At 41.3% G+C, this 17,203-nt stretch overlaps 1 protein-coding gene across 1 annotated transcript in view; it reads right to left on the reverse strand.

Moving 5' to 3' along the window:
* Nucleotides 1–289: 289 nt before the first annotated feature.
* Nucleotides 290–17,203, reverse strand: part of nckap1l (NCK associated protein 1 like) — a 154,780-nt gene continuing 137,866 nt past the window's right edge. The window contains exons 29-31 of the mRNA XM_052101348.1: nt 12,727–12,836; nt 1,724–1,813; nt 290–1,085 (exon numbers count right to left, since the gene is read on the reverse strand). Of these exons, the coding sequence (XP_051957308.1) occupies nt 969–1,085; nt 1,724–1,813; nt 12,727–12,836 (317 nt within the window). The 3' untranslated portion in view covers nt 290–968. The remainder of the gene's footprint in view (nt 1,086–1,723; nt 1,814–12,726; nt 12,837–17,203) is intronic.

Here is a 17,203-nt window from a genome sequence, read left to right on the forward strand (position 1 = left end):
CAGTGATGCTTACTTGCTATCAAGAAGAATTATTATTACTTGTGACGCCACAGAAATTGAAACCAAACGATCAGCAAAATGTCCTGTCATGGCTGGTTAGTCCAAGAACTCTGATTAACATGGAAGAGATACCTTTCATCTCTTATTGCATCTGGTTAGAACAAGTCATTGATTCAACTTGTTGGGGTTTAAAGTTTTTTGTTGACATTCATTATATGTCTTGGGTAAATTTTGACCCTAAAGTAGAATTTACTCTGAAATATGAAGGGGAGACAAGAGGCTTGTTGTCACTCATTTTATTCCAACATGCAAATATGAAGCATAAAACAATTAATGAAACAACAAAAATGGAAAATGTAACATACAAAAATATCAAACAATTGTTTGGCCAAAAAATACTGTAATTCATATATTGTATACATTTATCACATTTAAAACACATGTGACAAGCCCCGACCTGACATTTATGTAATACACTGTACCCATGTCCTGAAAACATTCAATCTTTCAGTTCAAATCTACCTTCATTACATTCAGTAGTTGACTCTAGACTGCATGTATATCACTGTGGTTTTATTGTTAACTTCTTTAGTTAACAGCTATAGCAAAAATATGCTGATATTGACATTTTAGTTTGGAGGACAAAAATGTTTCTAATATTATTTTGAAATAGGTGTTTGCAACCAGCAAACCACTGGACTTTTGACTCAAAACTCTATATTTCCTGAAATAATTGATGCCCCATATATACAGATTTATTCAAATTAGTTCCTTTTTTTTCCTCCAAAATGTTTAAAAAACGAATAGGGTTTACAGTATGGATGATGATTAGAAGCGTTGAAATTAGATTTTTTTTTAAAATTAGTAACACAACACAACATGCAGAAATCAGTTATGCATGCCATTAATGATGATACATTTAAAAATGAAATCATGATTTTATATCCTCATAAGTCTTGTCACTCCATTTATCCCATAGTGTGGACGAAGGTCTTATGCACCTCTCTGTAAGCGTTTCGCAGGAGAACATATGGAAAACACATTTCCAGCATGTCTTGACTCAAGAATGGTGACTCCTTAGATATCTAAAACACAAAGAGCATTAAATTGGCAACATTTGTATGAAGCATGTTTCTTAGAGCTATCAAGTGATCCAGAACCTATTTTTGTGTGTAAATGGCTTACTTATCTGTTATCTCTGCATATATAAAAGAGTTATATGAGTATTTTAACATAATACAAAAAAAATTACATCAACTTTAATTCTAAAGCCTTTGCTGAAAAATAACATCAAAGTGCCCCAAACAACTCTAAAACCAGCTAACAGTCCGGCTTGAATATGCTGGGGGACCAGATAAGGCCAGCAAAACATCTGAGGATGGTTAAATGTATGTTTGTTTCATTTAATTGTTATCGAACAAGCCCGTCGCTGGCCTACAGTCCACACCGATCCATATTGCAATTGAACTAAGTTGTCAGCATCTCCGAGGTAGACATAGGTACGTTTCCTATGTTCCGTCAGACTCGCATCTTAGGCCACAGCATTGAGTCCCACAGGTTTTTTCAGGGTCACACATCATGAGCAAATTTTTAAGACACAGTGTCAGAGTTTTTTTGTGCTTTGTACAGCTGTCCAAATAAAAGTTAAATAGACAGCCCTAATTTTTACATTTTGAGAGAGCCATAATACATCTTCTGAAGTAAATATAGACTCAGTTATTACCATGTGTAGAAGGAGATAAACTGAATCTCTGTTCTTAATTTCCAGTCGCTCCATATTCTGACCAAGCTGCAGTAAGACAGAGGACGCCACCTACAAGAAGGCAGACATTTGATGTTCAAGAAACGTATGCAGTGGATTTAATTTCAATGTATGGTTAAAATATCTAGGGTGAACAGAGGGACACTTTCTGATAATTCGTCATTGCTGTTGATTTTAAAATATAATCCAAATGGCTACATTAATATCATCCCATACTAGATTAATTTCTCTAATGAAATATGTATGAATATACACATAATGATAGATTTTTTTGCATTAAACATTGTGAAATCTTATGAAGCAATTGTGTATCACCAAATCTAGTTAAATAAAAATCTCTAGTTTAATGCAATTGACCTTTCGTTTAGCTCAATCTCGTTGGTCAGACAAATTTAACAGAATGTCCCATCTCAAATTAATTGGAGATTTCCATAAAAAGCACAATATTCTGAAAAGTGTGTTTATAAAGTGGTAAAAATCTGATAGAATTGTTTTTTTATTTTTTTATTACATGGGCTGGGATTAAGTGAGACATTGTAAAGTATGTTTTATCTGATATTTTTTTATAAAAAATAAACTTAATTACAGAGTAAAGTGATAAGAAAAATTGTGAAGACTGGGAATCAGAATCGAGGCATCCTTATGTCTAAGACTATCAAGAGTCTTGCTCTGTTTGATTTTATATTGGACAATATTGCTTACGTCAAGTTCATTAATTGTTTGGCAGTGAAGCAGATGTACATTTATACATTAATTGTGTGATTCCAATCACAATTGCCTTATTTGGTTTTCCTTTTGCCCCTCGGGTTTGGGGAGTTTGCGCACTCTACTTATTCCCAATCAGCAGGAGTTTTCTCAGCAAAAGGTCACAAAAGTTTAAGTGGTCATTCAAATTTTAATATTGTCATCATGATGTACATATATGCATTCTGGTAATAATTTTTTTCACCTTCAATCAGTTTATTATAATTTTTAATTTGATGTATCTTTATCCCTCCTCAGCATCATGCATTGCTGCCATGCTCTGTGCATTTGCTGCAAAAGAGTCCTCAAATGCATGTTTATTTGTTAGAACAGATTAATAAACAATGACTTGATGGCAAGGATTTCTGAATTTCAGAGAGTTTATTTCCAAAACAACTCAGATAACAGCAGGTTTAATTGCTCTTTATTAGAACTGTGAATGATTCTGTTTGAATGCATTCTAAGTTTTGCGGAATCTATTGTATGCAAAAATATAAACTTCTTCTTAATTAAATTTTTTTGTTTAGTTACAATATGAACTTAAAACAGGCACTTTGTATTCCATATGTTGCAAACCATATATACATATGTCTAGGATGATCTGGACCTTGCCGGCCAAAGTTGTTAAAAAATGGTCAGAAAATGCTTACTTCTGAAAAATACCACTGGGTGTGGGGTAGGGTTGTGTGATATTGAACAAAAATAATTTGAGTGTGGTGGTCCAAATGCTCCCATTTTATGTCTATTTGAGTGCTTAGAAATGATGTACAGTGGCAAGAAAATATGTGAATCCTTTGGAATTAGCTGGGTTTCGGCATAATTCGGTCATAAAATGTGATCTCATCTTCATCAAAGTATAGAAAAACACAAAGTGCTTAAGCTAACAACACACAAACATTTATAATCTTTCATGTCTTTACTGAGCACATTCCATTTAAAATTCACAGTGCTGTGGAAAAAGAAAGAGAACCCTTAGATTTAATAACTAGTCGATGCTCCTTTGGCAGCAATAACCTCAACCATGTGTTTCCGGCAGTTGCAGATCAGACCTGCACAATGTTCAGATGGAAATTTAGAACATTCTTCCTTACAGAACTTCTTCAGCTCAGCCATATTCTTAGGATTTCTGGTGTGAATGGCTCTCAAGGTCATTCCACAGCATCTCTATTGGGTTAAGATCAGGGCTGTTCCAGGGACACTCCAAGGTGGATTTTCTTTTTTTGAAGCCATTCTGTATTGGATTTACTTCAAAGTTTAGGGTCATTGTCGTGGTGCATCACCCAACTTCTACTGAGCAATAGTGTTCATTTTGTCAGCATTTTTTTAATATAGTCTTAGTCTTACCGTGCGTTCAGACCAGAGGCGGCGAGAGTGTCAAAATTCACTCTGGCTGCCCTGCCAACAACGCTATCAAAAAAATTAATGGATGCTTTGACATATTTGAAATAGGCGGCAACGTTCGTTGAGAATGCATGGTTTTGTGAACTATATTTAAATGGGCCATTTAATAGTTTTAATGATAAACTTAAAAGACAAACACAGATGACGGACATGTCCGTAAACTATCTCTCTCTCCCGCACGATCCTCTGCAGTCGACCTTTATCCCTCTCGGGAGGCTTGATTAGCCTAATATGGGACCGGGTGTGTACGATCACGCCCTGCCACATTCCTTATGAAATATTTGAATATATTATTAAATAATATTATATAAACCATAATATCCACTTCATCAACTCACCTGGCACACTAACACCTCAGACACCTTTGTCCACTCATCGTTTTTTTATTTTATTTATAACCCTGTAAGCAAACAGGGGCAGATAAAATATTACGGGAAAACTAATGTTTGGTGGGAACCAAAGTTTACACGGTTGTGTTCTCTAGACTTCGCTAGAGTGGAGCACTTCTATATTCCAATAGGTTGCCGCTGAACCGCGTCAAAGCTCATTACCATAAAGTTGGCTGCACTTGAACTTTCCTCTGACGCCCACACCAACCAAGACTCGCCGCACCGCTTCTTGCCGCCGAGAGACGCTGGCTGTCATAGAAAATGAATGACTTCCGGTCATTTTGATGCTCTCGACGCCTCTGGTCTGAAGACACGGTTAGTCCTGTGTCAGATGTCCTTGTTAGGACAGCTACTTCACAACAATTTGCTAGCCTATTAGCTTTATGAGTTCGGTTTAGCTAAAAAACACAGCCTACATAATGTAACGCCACCGCCTTGTCTTAATATAGCGTATTAAGTTGTCTAATATAGTTGTCACTAGTTACTTAATATATCTTAAAAAAAAACAACAACCACCTAACATTACCACCCAGACGTTAACCTACCTTCTTTGTGGTTAGACTTCATACCATTGTCTCCTTCTCCCAAGTCCAACTGTTGCTGTCATTATTTTATTGCGGCGCTGTTTTGTGGTCCGCGTTCTGCATAATGCGGTGGCTAACTTTTGCTTATCGCGGCCCTTTCGGCACATTTCGTGGCCAACACACTGGCGGTCTGCGAAACGTGCCGAATATATATATAAATAATTCTGAAAAAAACAGACTATAATATTTTGTCTCCTCTTTTTGGATGGGGTTACCCTAGCAACCAAGTAACAAATCAAATATTTCTGCACTAGAAAATCATAGAGATTTGAGTTGACTTATTTCACTCAGGATGGCAAGGAGCATTGTTGGCTGTCACCTTGGTAACTTCCTAGCAACCAGATGGGGTTACCCTAGCAACCAAGCAACAAATCACATATCTCTGCAGCAGAAAGTCATAGAGAATTCTGGGTTGATTTATTTCAATTAGGATGGCAAGCAGACTTGATAAGTATCACTATGGTAACTGCCTAGCAACCAGATGGGGTTACCCTAGCAACCGAGTAACAAATCACATATCTGTCATAGCACCAGAACAAAATAAAGACTTCTGGCTTTGTTCATGGGACTCAGGGTAGCAAGGATCGATCGGTCGATCAATCGATCAATCAATCAATCAATCAATCAATCAATCTGTCTGTCTATCTGTCTTTCTATCTAACTTTCTATCTGAGGGTCAATATCTATCTATTGATCTCTCTCTCTCTCTCTCTCTCTCTGTGTCTGGTGCATGCTGTGAATTGGGAAAGGAATGCATGGGAGGGTGATCTAGGTGAGAGGGAATTTTCAAAAATTTTCACTTTCTTGCTTTTTCTTGTATTCGATTATTTTAATTGATAAAGAAAAAAGTACAAAGAAAGAAAAAAAAAAACTGAGTTTGTTTTCCGCGAGAGTTGTCCCGTGTCGGAGGAAGGGATGACGTCTCACACTCACGCGAGTGTGCAGGCGTCAGGCCTGTCGCTCCGGCATGGGATAAGGTGTGTGACCCAGGCAGGTGTGCCTGTAGAGGATGTGTTGCTGGACGTGGCAGAGCGCGTGGGGCATGAGAACATAATTTCGGCGTCTCGGATGAACAAGGCCGTAGTGGTATTTTTGAAGGAAGAGAATCTGGTTCATGGTTTGATCGAGAGCGGGATATCGGTAAGTGGCACTTTTGTTTCTGTTCAACCTTTAGTTTCAATCACGACGAAGGTGACGGTTTCTAACGTTCGACTTTTATTCCTGATGCTGACATTGAGCGAGAGCTTTCTCGATTTGGAAAACTTGCCAGTGGAATTAGAACGGTTTCACTTGGGTGTAAAAATGCCGCTTTAAAACATGTGTTGTCGTTTAGGCGACAGGTGTACATATTTTTAAATGAACCGACGCTGAATATCTCCTTTCGCTGTGTTTTTGAGGGCAAGTCGTACATGATGTACGCGAGCACGGGAGAGATGCGGTGTTTTGAGTGCAGGAGTATTGGACATGTTAGGCTGTCTTGTCCTCATAGAGCTGAACTTGAGAATGAAGCAGGCCCTAGCAATATTTCAGATAAGAGGAAGGAAAATGAAGTGCAAAAGAGTAGTGTACCAAATCCAAATGAAGCAGCAGTGGTGAATAATGAGGATCAGAATGTGGATTCAAACTTGAAGGAAGGAATGATAATGGAAGACCCGTCCCCTAATAATGAGAAAGATACAGAGGAAGCTTCTGGTAGTAAGACAAAACAAGGAAAAATGAAGAAAGTTAATGTTGTAACCGATGTGGCTGTTGAGGGAAGCACTGTGGTACAGGGGTCTGGGCAGGGTGATACTGTGGTACAGGGGTCTGATCAGGGTGATACTGTGGAGAGTTCAGAGAATACAAGCCAGACGAATGATGATGCAAGCGGTTTGAAAGGTGATGTTTTTGAAAGAGGAAAGATAGTATCTTTGATTAAGAAGGTGCAATCAGATATGGTTGATGAGGAGACGGATGACGATGGTGATGATGATGATGATGATGATGACGATGGTGGTGGGTTATCTGATTTCTCAGATGTGTCAGATGTTTTACAATTAAGCTGTGAGCAGGTTTATTCACTAGATGAAATAAATAAATTCCTAGACGATACCTTTGGAAAACCTGTTGATGTACGGAATCATTTTTCTGATCTGAAGAGGTTTGAGACTTCTGTTCGTTATTGGCAGAGGAAGGTTGGAGAAGATGAACTCAGTCGGCGAAAGAGATTTCGTTTAAAAAAGTTTCTTGCAAAACTGCGAAGGGGTAAAACCCCTATAAAACGTAAATTCAAATAATTGAATCAATGGTTTACATATCATTCAGGATGACTTTACTACACTCTTTATTTTTTTCTGTCTCTCTTTTCTATCTCTTTATAATTTCTATGGAGATGATAAGGGTAGCTTCTTTAAATATTAACGGAGGGAGAGATAGGAGCAAGAGAGCAATGGTGGCAGAATTAATTAATATTAAGAATGTAAGTGTTTCTTTTTTGCAAGAAACACATACAGACTGTAATAATGAAGTAGAGTGGTGTAGATGGTGGGAGGGGGAGAGCATCCTCAGTCACGGCTCAAATTTGAGTGCTGGAGTAGCTATTCTTTTCTCAAAAAATTTTAACCTGAAAATTTTGTCAACTGAAGAAATAGATAAGGGTAGCGTTTTAATGGTTGCTGGAGAAATAGATGATTTAAAATTTATTTTTATAAATGTTTATGCTCCAAACAATGGCTCAGATCGTGTGGAAGTGTTTAGGAAGTTGCAGAGTGCATTAAGAAAATATGATAATGATTCTTGCATCATAATGGGTGGGGATTGGAATTGCACTACAAATTTTCTTTTAGACAGGAACAGAGAGGAGTCTCATCCACCATCTAGTAATGCTCGTCAGAATATTATTAATGAGTTTGAGTTGATGGATGTGTGGAGGAACATGAATAAGAGAATTAGACAGTATACATGGGTTAAAATACTAGACTCTAATGTAACTGGAGCAAGATTAGATAGGATATATATAAGTAAAACAAGTATGAATAGAGTATCTAATGCTAATATTTTTCCTAACGCTTTTTCGGATCATCATATTGCAACCATAGATTTTAACATTATTACTTTAGCACGTCCAAGGTTTTACTGGCATTTCAATACTAAATTGCTGCAGGATTGGTCTTTTTGAGAAAAGTTTGGTGATTTTTGGAAATTGTGGCAGTTGAATAAAGGTAATTTTGAAAAAATAACACAATGGTGGGAGGTGGGGAAAGCACAGATAAAGGTTTTTTGTCAAAATGTTTCCTACAATACTACTGTGTGTGTTAAAAAGAAAATTGAGCAGTTGGAGAAAGAAATCATTGGTATGGAAAATGTGATGGATGTAAATGTTTTGGGTGTATCCAATGATTTAAGGAATAAGAAACCTGAATTAAGATCCATCTTAGAGGAAAGAGCGAAGGGCGCTTTAATTAGAGCAAGAATTTCTTCCATCAAGGACATCGACTCTCCCACTTCTTATTTTTTTAATCTTGAGCGGAAAGTCGCACAACAAAAGTGCATACTTCACCTGCGCAAGGAAAATGGAACTTTAACATCAAATCCAACAGAAATGAGGAAAATGGCAATGGATTTTTATGCTGATTTGTATGGACATACTGACTGTGACTCTGAGAACATGGCACAATTATTACAAGGACTTCCAAAGTTGCAACCTGAGGATAACAAAAAGCTTGACACCATGATCAGCCTCAACGAACTTTCAGATGCAGTTCAGCAACTCTCCACAGGGCGTGCGCCAGGAATAGATGGTTTGCCTGCCGAATTTTACAAGACTTTTTGGACTGTTTTAGGTGAAGACTTTTATGAAGTTTGTTGCGAATGTTTTGAAAAGGGAATGTTGCCAACTAGCTGTCAGAGGGCTGTGATCTCTCTCTTACCAAAAAATGGAGATCTAGGTTTTTTAAAAAATTGGCACCCTGTTTCTTTGATGTGCTCGGACTATAAAATATTTGCAAAAGTTTTAGCCAATAGGTTAAAAAACCACTTACATATTGTGGTCAAAGGAGAGCAAACGTATTGTATTCCGGGTCGTACAATCATGGACAATCTGTTTTTAATAAGAGATGTTATTGATGTGTCTATCAATGAAAATTGCAATGTTGGTTTTTTGTCTATTGATCAGGAGAAAGCTTTTGATCGGGTGTGTCATGAGTACATTTTTAAAGTCTTGGAATCTTTTGGGTTTGGGAATTGTTTTATTTCATGGATCCAATTGATGTATAAAGGGGCTTCAATAATGCTTAAGATGGGGAATGGTTTGACTTATCCATTGCCGGTGAAAAGAGGTATTCGACAGGGGTGTCCTCTCTCAGGGCAACTCTATAGCCTAGCAATTGAGCCCCTGTTATGCAAATTAAGAAATGGATTAAGGAGTTTTATGGTCCCAGGTGACCCAAGGGAGTCAAGATTTTTTGTGTCGGCTTATGCTGATGATGTAACTATTTTTGTCACTGGGCAATAATATATGCAAATATTATGTGAGAGTTTGGATGTCTACGAGAAAGCGTCTTCAGCTAAAGTAAATTGGGGGAAAAGTAATGGTTTTATTGTGGGCCAGTGGGAAAATGGTGGGCCACCTCCACTTCCTGGGGGATTGCATTGGGGAAGAGAAGGTATTAAAATTCTTGGAGTGTTTTTAGGAGTAGAAAATTATAGAGAAAAGAACTGGGAGGGTTTGCTGGAGAAGGTGTCTGCTACGTTGTCTAAATGGAAATGGCTATTGCCAGAGCTATCCTACAGGGGTAGAGTTTTGGTTACGAATAACCTGGCCGCCTCCATGTTATGGCACAGGCTCAACGTTTTAGAGCCACCAGATAACATTGTTAAAAGTATCCAGAGGAAACTGGTGGAGTTCTTTTGGTCAGGACAGCATTGGATTCCTGCAGCAGCTCTGTATCTTCCAACTCAAGAGGGGGGACAAGGTTTGGTTGACGTAAGGAGTATAGTTTTATAGTTCGGCATAGTTTTCGTTAATGAAATGAACACTAGTGCACAGCCACACTTCATCAGTCCACAACACATTTTCCCAGTAGCGTTGTGGGGTGTCTTGGACAAACTTCAGGCATGCAGCAATGTTTTTGTTAGAAAGCAGCAGCTTTCGTCATAGTGTCCTGCCAAGGAAACCATGCCTGTTTAATGTTCCGCTTCTGTCACTCACTTGACGTTGTGTCGACTCGATATTGTCTCTCTTGAGAGTCTCGGTTACCTCTATCTTTGAGAAAAGGCCAATGAGAATTTGCATGCCTCTCCCCTGGACATACAGGTATAAAAGGAGGGAAGCGTGCATCTGCTCAGACAGATTTATTCTTCGGAGCCGAATAAATTGTGTTTCAGCGAGCTGAATAAATCCACTGCTGTTCCACTCACCTCTGCAAGAGCGTATGCTGTTGGAGATACGGCGCAAATCAGCGGCTTTTCTCTTCTCTGCACCCCAGTGCAGACTACACCCCTGGGTGCTTCGACAGCCACCTAAAAGAGTATATTCAGTAAAAAAGCAACACTTGGACGTTGAATGTCATTTTAAAGATACATCTTTTTCAAAATGCCCTTCCGTCCTTGTGTTATTCCTGGATGCGGTCGTTACCTCTCCACTTCAGGCAGCAACGGGCGCTGCCTCACGTGTCTGGGCAGAGAACACACTGAGGCAGCGCGTGTGGATGGTTCATGTTCTCACTGTGAGTACATTACTATGGCAATATTGCGGTCGCGGCTTTCCTTCTTCCGGGGGAAAGCCAATCTAGTCGCGCCTTCTACCCACAGGTATAGGGCCGGCGCAGCAGGCGCTGGATGCGATTTCGGGAGTTCAACGGGCGCGGTTTCGCCGGCTAAATCCCCGTGGACCACCCGTTCCCCAGCATGTACGTCTGCCTCCATCCAGGTCCAAGATGAGACCGGCTCACCTTACGGCCAGCTGGATGACAGTTTCGCCGCTGCATCGGAGAGCATCTTGGCGGACTCAGATGCTGAGGACTCGACATGGCTGACGCCTTCGTGTGTGCCGAGCTGTACGCTATGCTTGCCCGGGTCGCCGCGAGTGTTGGGCTGGACTGAAACCCTCCATCCTCCCCTCAGCCTTCGAGGCTAGACGATTGGTTCCTGGGCACGGGGTGCCGCTCACAGCCATGCCCCCCACCACAGTTCCTTTCTTACCAAGGTGCACAATGGGCTGACGAAGTCGTGGAGGGCACCTTTCAGGAATGTTATCTGTGGCTGAATCTGGTCGAGATGCAGGACCCCGACAAGGCTCACTTTCTCAACGCCCCATCTCATAGATCGGCCTATTCGGTGACACCACAGAGTTCTCGGTGGTGAAGAAGCTGACATGGGCCATCCAACATATCTTGCCCCGCCGCGGCTCAATATCCTGCACCTAACCCAAATGCAGACTGCCAAGGTCTTCAAAAGTCTTTCATTTAGACAAAACACAAAAAAGGATGCAAAACTGAATGCAAATAATCCTGGAGAGGGGCTATAAACCAAAAATACCATGTGAGGGACACAACAGAACTAGACCAAAACACTAAACAAACTAGAGAAACAAACAAAAGAGAGAAAAAAAGAACTAACCAGACCAACAGGGAAACATGACTGAACAGTGGGGACAACATGAGGAAGAATCCAGCACAGGACAGAGCACACAAGGGAAATATAAAGATTGAGAAATCAGGTAGAAAACAAGAGGGGCAGGTGGTGCAAATAAACAGAAGATCAGAGAACCAAGGGAGTTGGGCCAGGGAACAAGACAGAGAACAGAAACTGGTTGGGCAGAGGAACACATGGACTCAAAATAACAAAAAAAGAAACAACAGTATATATGTGTCAGGATCATGCCAGTAAATTAGAAATCAGACTGTGACAGGGCTGAGGGTGGGGCCAGGTCGTGATTCTACACACCCGGTCCCTTATCAGGCTAATCAAGCCTCCAAGAGGGATAAAGGCCGACTGCGGATTGTGGAACGGCATTTACGGGCAGCTGCCCCATGTGTGTCTGTGTGTGTCTTTTTATTTAATTAAATATTGTTTATATTGTCATGCCAGTTCTCTCATCCTCCTTTCCATTAATCCCTTTACATTGGTGCCGAAATCCCGGAAGGAGGAGAGTTCTCCCCCACCATCCACCCCAACGGAGCAGCCGTGGCCATCACCCTGGTCAGCGGGGGAACTGCTGCCAGGGGTGGGGGAGACCCCTTCTGATCCTCGAGAACGCGGCAGGGTGTTCCGTTGCCAGGGACCGGAGGACTGTCTCCGATCCACCCGGGGAGGTGCGGCTGTCATCCGTTAGAGGGTGGAGGAGTGGCCGAGGACCAAGCAACGGCGTATTGGAGAACCGTCGATTAAGTGTTTTAAAAAAAAAACTTCTCCTCTCTCTCCCCCACTGCCGCTCCGGGTAGGCCTTTTCCCTGTCTTTTAAATTTTACAGTGTTTTTTTTGTTCGGGGTACTACACTGTTACAGGAAGTACCCCCTATTTTAATCATTATTGTTTCCCTCCCCCTGTCCCCTCCCAGATTCAGGAAGGCGGGGATGATCTACCAGCAGATGGGGCTTAAGGCACACCCTCCCCCAGGGAAAGAGTCATGAATGTGACAGGGCGGAGGGCGGTGCCGGGACGTGATTCCACACAACCGGTCCCTTATCAGACTAATCAAGCCAGGATAAAAGCCGACTGCGGATGGTGGTGCGAGAGAAAGAGCGTTTATGGGCAGCTGTCCATCATATGTGTGTGTTTGTGTCTTTTGGTTTACGTTTTTTTAAAACTATTATTTATATTGTCATGCTGGTTCTCGCATCCTCCTATTTGAGTCGCTGTCTCTCACCTTCAGGAACTCTTGCAGATGTATCTGGATGTTTTTCCTCTGGACAGTGAGCATAGCTGCAGCAAGTTGGTTTATTGCAGTGGCCAAACAGTGGATGTTGTTTTGATGACCTATTGAAGAACAAGTCAAATTTAGTCCAGTATCAAAATACAATTTCCACAAAAAAAAAAAATATATATATATATATATATATATATATATATATATATATATATATATATTATTTTTTTTATTATATAATATATATATATATAAATGTGTGTGTATACTGTATATAGAGTATGTACTGTATGGTGTGCATTACCAATATCACGGAATGAGTAATGCTATATCATGGTAACAGTATACTGTATATCATTTAGAGAATTAGATACTTTACAAATGAAAGATACTTTCTCACCTTATTGTGTTTATTTGAAAGATATGGGCATTCATAAGGAATGATACATCTGTTATCAGTGCAAAAACAGCTTCACATTGTGTTAAAAGTTAAAAACAAAACATGGAAAATAAATATCTGATTATATGAGCCATGTTTGAAGCCATGTAAAATAGGCAACATATTTACTCCTGTGTCAGTTTGACAGCACATCATTTAAACTAAATAATGTGCCAAATTTCCTGAGATGAGCATTACATCATGTCAAATCTAAATTGCTGCCAATGTATTAAATAATGCTAGAAGTGCCCATCTGTGACACAGTTTGCTGAGTACAGTATTGCGTTCTGTTTGGAGTCAGATTTATTGTGGTAAAAATGGTATATCAGAACTCTACCAACTGAAATTATTTTACTATTGCATGATACCATAATTCCACCCAGCTTTGGTCCTTATGCTGACTTGACATGCCATTGTAATTATCCTTATTCCCACATCTGAAGTTGTAATAACAAGTATGCCAAATTTCGAGTGCTTTGTTGTCAGGCAAAAATAGGAAACAGGAGGACACCCAGTTTATTTTAGCACATTTCTTTGGGAACTCTTAATTTTCACACCATTAATGTTAATGGAATTAATTAAACATGTTGGTCAAGATAATGGATTTTGGGTAAAATACATGCTATTTTCTCTGTGCCTTGAAACATCAAGCAATAACAAGCTGCTTCTCCCAACTTGGAAACTCAGGTTATCAAAATTAACTCAAAATTTCCCAATATTCATAATTCTCAATTCATAATTACGAATTGTGAGGGCATTCTTTTGCAACTACAGAGTATTAAACATTTATTTATGAGAATTACAATAGCATGTGGAGGCAGTTTTATAATTAAATGGTAAGAAGTAATGATTTTGATTATTTTAGTTGTGATTGCCAAATCGATGACAACATAAGGGGGTGGGGATTGCTTTAGGACTGTGTCCTAAATGAAGCGACACTAGTGGTCTTCTTTGAAGTCCTCGGTTACCTCTGAACTTGAGAAAAGGCCAATAAGAAATTGCCAGACAGAATTTGCATGTCCCTTACCCGGACGGGTATAAATGGAGGGAATCATGCGTCTGTCCATTCAGGTTTCTTATTTGGAGCCGAGCGGTTGTGTGATCAGCGAGCTGAAATCACTTACTGTTCCACTCATCTCTGTAGAGCGTATGCTGTTGGATCTATGGCACATATCAGCGGCTTTCCCCGGCTCTACACGGCAGTGATGCTTTGACCCTGGGCGCTTCTAAAAGATAATATTTTCTGTAAAAGAGTTTAATTTCTCTAAAAGAGCAATACACAGCTGGCGTTGAACGTCCTTTCTGGAAACATCTTTATGAAGATGCCCTTCTACCCCTGTGCAGTTCCTGGATGCAGTCGGTTTCTCTCCACTCCTGACGGTCACAGACGCTGCCTCATGTGTCTAGGCAGCGATCACACCGAGGCAGTATTTGTGGATGGTTCGTGTTCTCACTGCGAGAACCTCACCATTGCAGCATTGCGGTCGCGGCTTTCCTTCTTAAAGTGGAATGGCACTACAGCCGCCCCCCGCATTGCTCCTTCTTCCCACGGGATTGAGGACAGCCCGGTTGGTGATGGAGGCGATTTGGGGATGGCAGCAGGCTCGGTTTCGCCAGGTAGATCCCCACGAACTACCCGCCCCCGGTACACTCGTTGACCTCCGTCCAAGCTCAAGGTGAGAGCAGCTCACCTCACGGCCAGTCTGATTACTCCCTCGAGCCGCCCGGCCTGGATGATGAGTTTGCCGCTGCATCGGAGAACATTCCGGTATCTGACGCAGAAGAATCGACTTGACTGCTGCCTTCGGGTCGGAACACCCAGTCTGAGGCTGACACCCAGATGGCCGACATGCTTGCCTGGGCCACCGTCAGCGTGGGGTTGGACTGGAACCCTCCGTCCTCCCAACAGCCTTCATGCAACTGCTGCCCCCCGGCTGGTCGGTTCTGATGAGTCCAGAGGATGCCTGCATGGGACCTCATCCTCAGTCACCTTGAGTGGAGCAAGGTAATTGCTTCGAGTCTTCTCTCAGCACCAAAGCCTCGGGACATGCTTCTGCCTCCCGACGCTACACTACCTGCTCCGCCCCGCTGTGAAGCCTCGCCAGGTACATCAAAAACTATCGTCCCCTTAGTGCCCCTCACACGGAGCTGGGACACGTAGTTCTCACTTCCCAACCCGTCGCGGTGGTTGGCCAGGACCATCCGACTCGGCTACACGATTCAATTTTCCAGGCCCCACCCCCTTTTGCTGGCATCCGCATTACCTCGGTGCACGCCGAAGATGCCAACACCCTGGATGCGGAGATTGCGACCCTTTTTCTCAAAGACGCGAAGGAGCCTGTCCCTACAGCTGAGATGAAGAAGGGTTTCTAAAGCCCTTACTTCATCATACCCAAGAAAGGCAGTAGCTTACGACCGATCTTGGACTTGCAAGTTTTCAACCGGGCCTTGCACAAACTTCCGACCCTCTTGCCTCGACACCGACCCTTCCACTGAATGTCATCAGAATTTAATGGTTTCTGTGAGTACCCTGAGATTAAATCTTGCAGGCAAAAGTAGGCATAAATGCTTACTTGACTTACAATTGATTAAATATAGTAGTGCAATTAAGGATATTGTTAACAAATTGAATAAAAACTTTTATATTCACTTTCTGCGTAAACATGGTCATATTTAATACATTATTGTTTGGTTGTTTGGCCCATTTTAGTTATAGTACAGGAATACTGCATTTTGTAATGCAGAAATGTTTACTTGACTTAAATGGAATATAATAATATGCAGAAGCCGGCAGTTTGTATTTCCATTTTAAGCCACATAGGCACTTTGAAGCTTTAATTTGAGTTTTTCACTGACATTATGTAAACACTGACATGTTGAAATTGTAATACCAAATTGTTCACTTAACCTAGGATGTGCCATTTATTTAATTTATATTCACAACTGGTAATATTGTTTAACCAACAAAGCTTAAGAAAATAATAAACTGCAGGCCCCCCACCTATGCGCGCCCAGCCTAACCGCATTGCACCTACACCACGGCCATCCGGTTGTGACCAAGAGGCCATCCTACTAAGTCGCTAACTCGGAGTCTGACAAAGCAAACAGGTACGCGGAGCAACATAAGTTCTTTGAGGTTCCCCTCAGCGCAGCCACCTCGGGTTGAAGCAACGTTCCTCGAAGTGGCATTGCCTGCTCCCCCCCACCTGGAGCTTGGACACATGGCTAGCACTTTCCAACCCATCGCGGTGGCTGGCCAGGACCATCTGACTTGGCAATGCGATTCAATTCATCAGGCGCAGGTCGAGAACGTCACCACCCTAGGGGCGGATATTGCGACCATTCTGCGCAAGGGCGCGATAGAGACTGTCTCTCCAGCTGAGATGAGGAAAGGGTTCTACAGCCCTTACTTCACTGTGCCAATGAAAGATGGTGGGTTGTGGCCAATCTTGGACCTGCAAGTTCTAAACCAGGCCTTACCCAGACTTTCCGTTCAAGATGCTGACTATGCATCTAGCATCAATATTGGTTTGTGGCGGTAGACCTGAAGGATACGTACCTTCACATCTCGGTTTTACCTCGACACAGACCCTTCAGTACAAGGTCCTCCCCTTCAGCCTGTCCCCTCGCATCTTCACGAAGTTCACAGAGACAGCTCGTGCCACGTTAAGGGAAGTGGGCATCCGCATACTCAACTACCTCGATGACTGGCTGATCCTAGCACACTCTTGAGAGTTGTTTTGTGCACACAGGGACCTGGAACCTTGTTGTGCTCTGAATTTGAAGGATCTGTAGAGATTCTTTATGGATGAATGTTCACCTTGACTGGTGTTCTCCAACCTCATTAGGCATTACAAGAGAAAACTCAGAACTGTTATCTTGGCAAAGGTTGGTTGCAAAAAGTATTGAATAAAAGGGTGCCAATAATTATGGCCAATGCATTTTGGATACAAATATGTATTTAATAATGAGATATTTCCCTGTTTCGATAGTTTTATTTCAATTAAAGTTTCGATTTTTGTGAATTTTTTTAATGAA

Source organism: Xyrauchen texanus, chromosome 32 (assembly GCF_025860055.1).
Source record: "Xyrauchen texanus isolate HMW12.3.18 chromosome 32, RBS_HiC_50CHRs, whole genome shotgun sequence".
Lineage (NCBI taxonomy): Eukaryota > Metazoa > Chordata > Actinopteri > Cypriniformes > Catostomidae > Xyrauchen > Xyrauchen texanus.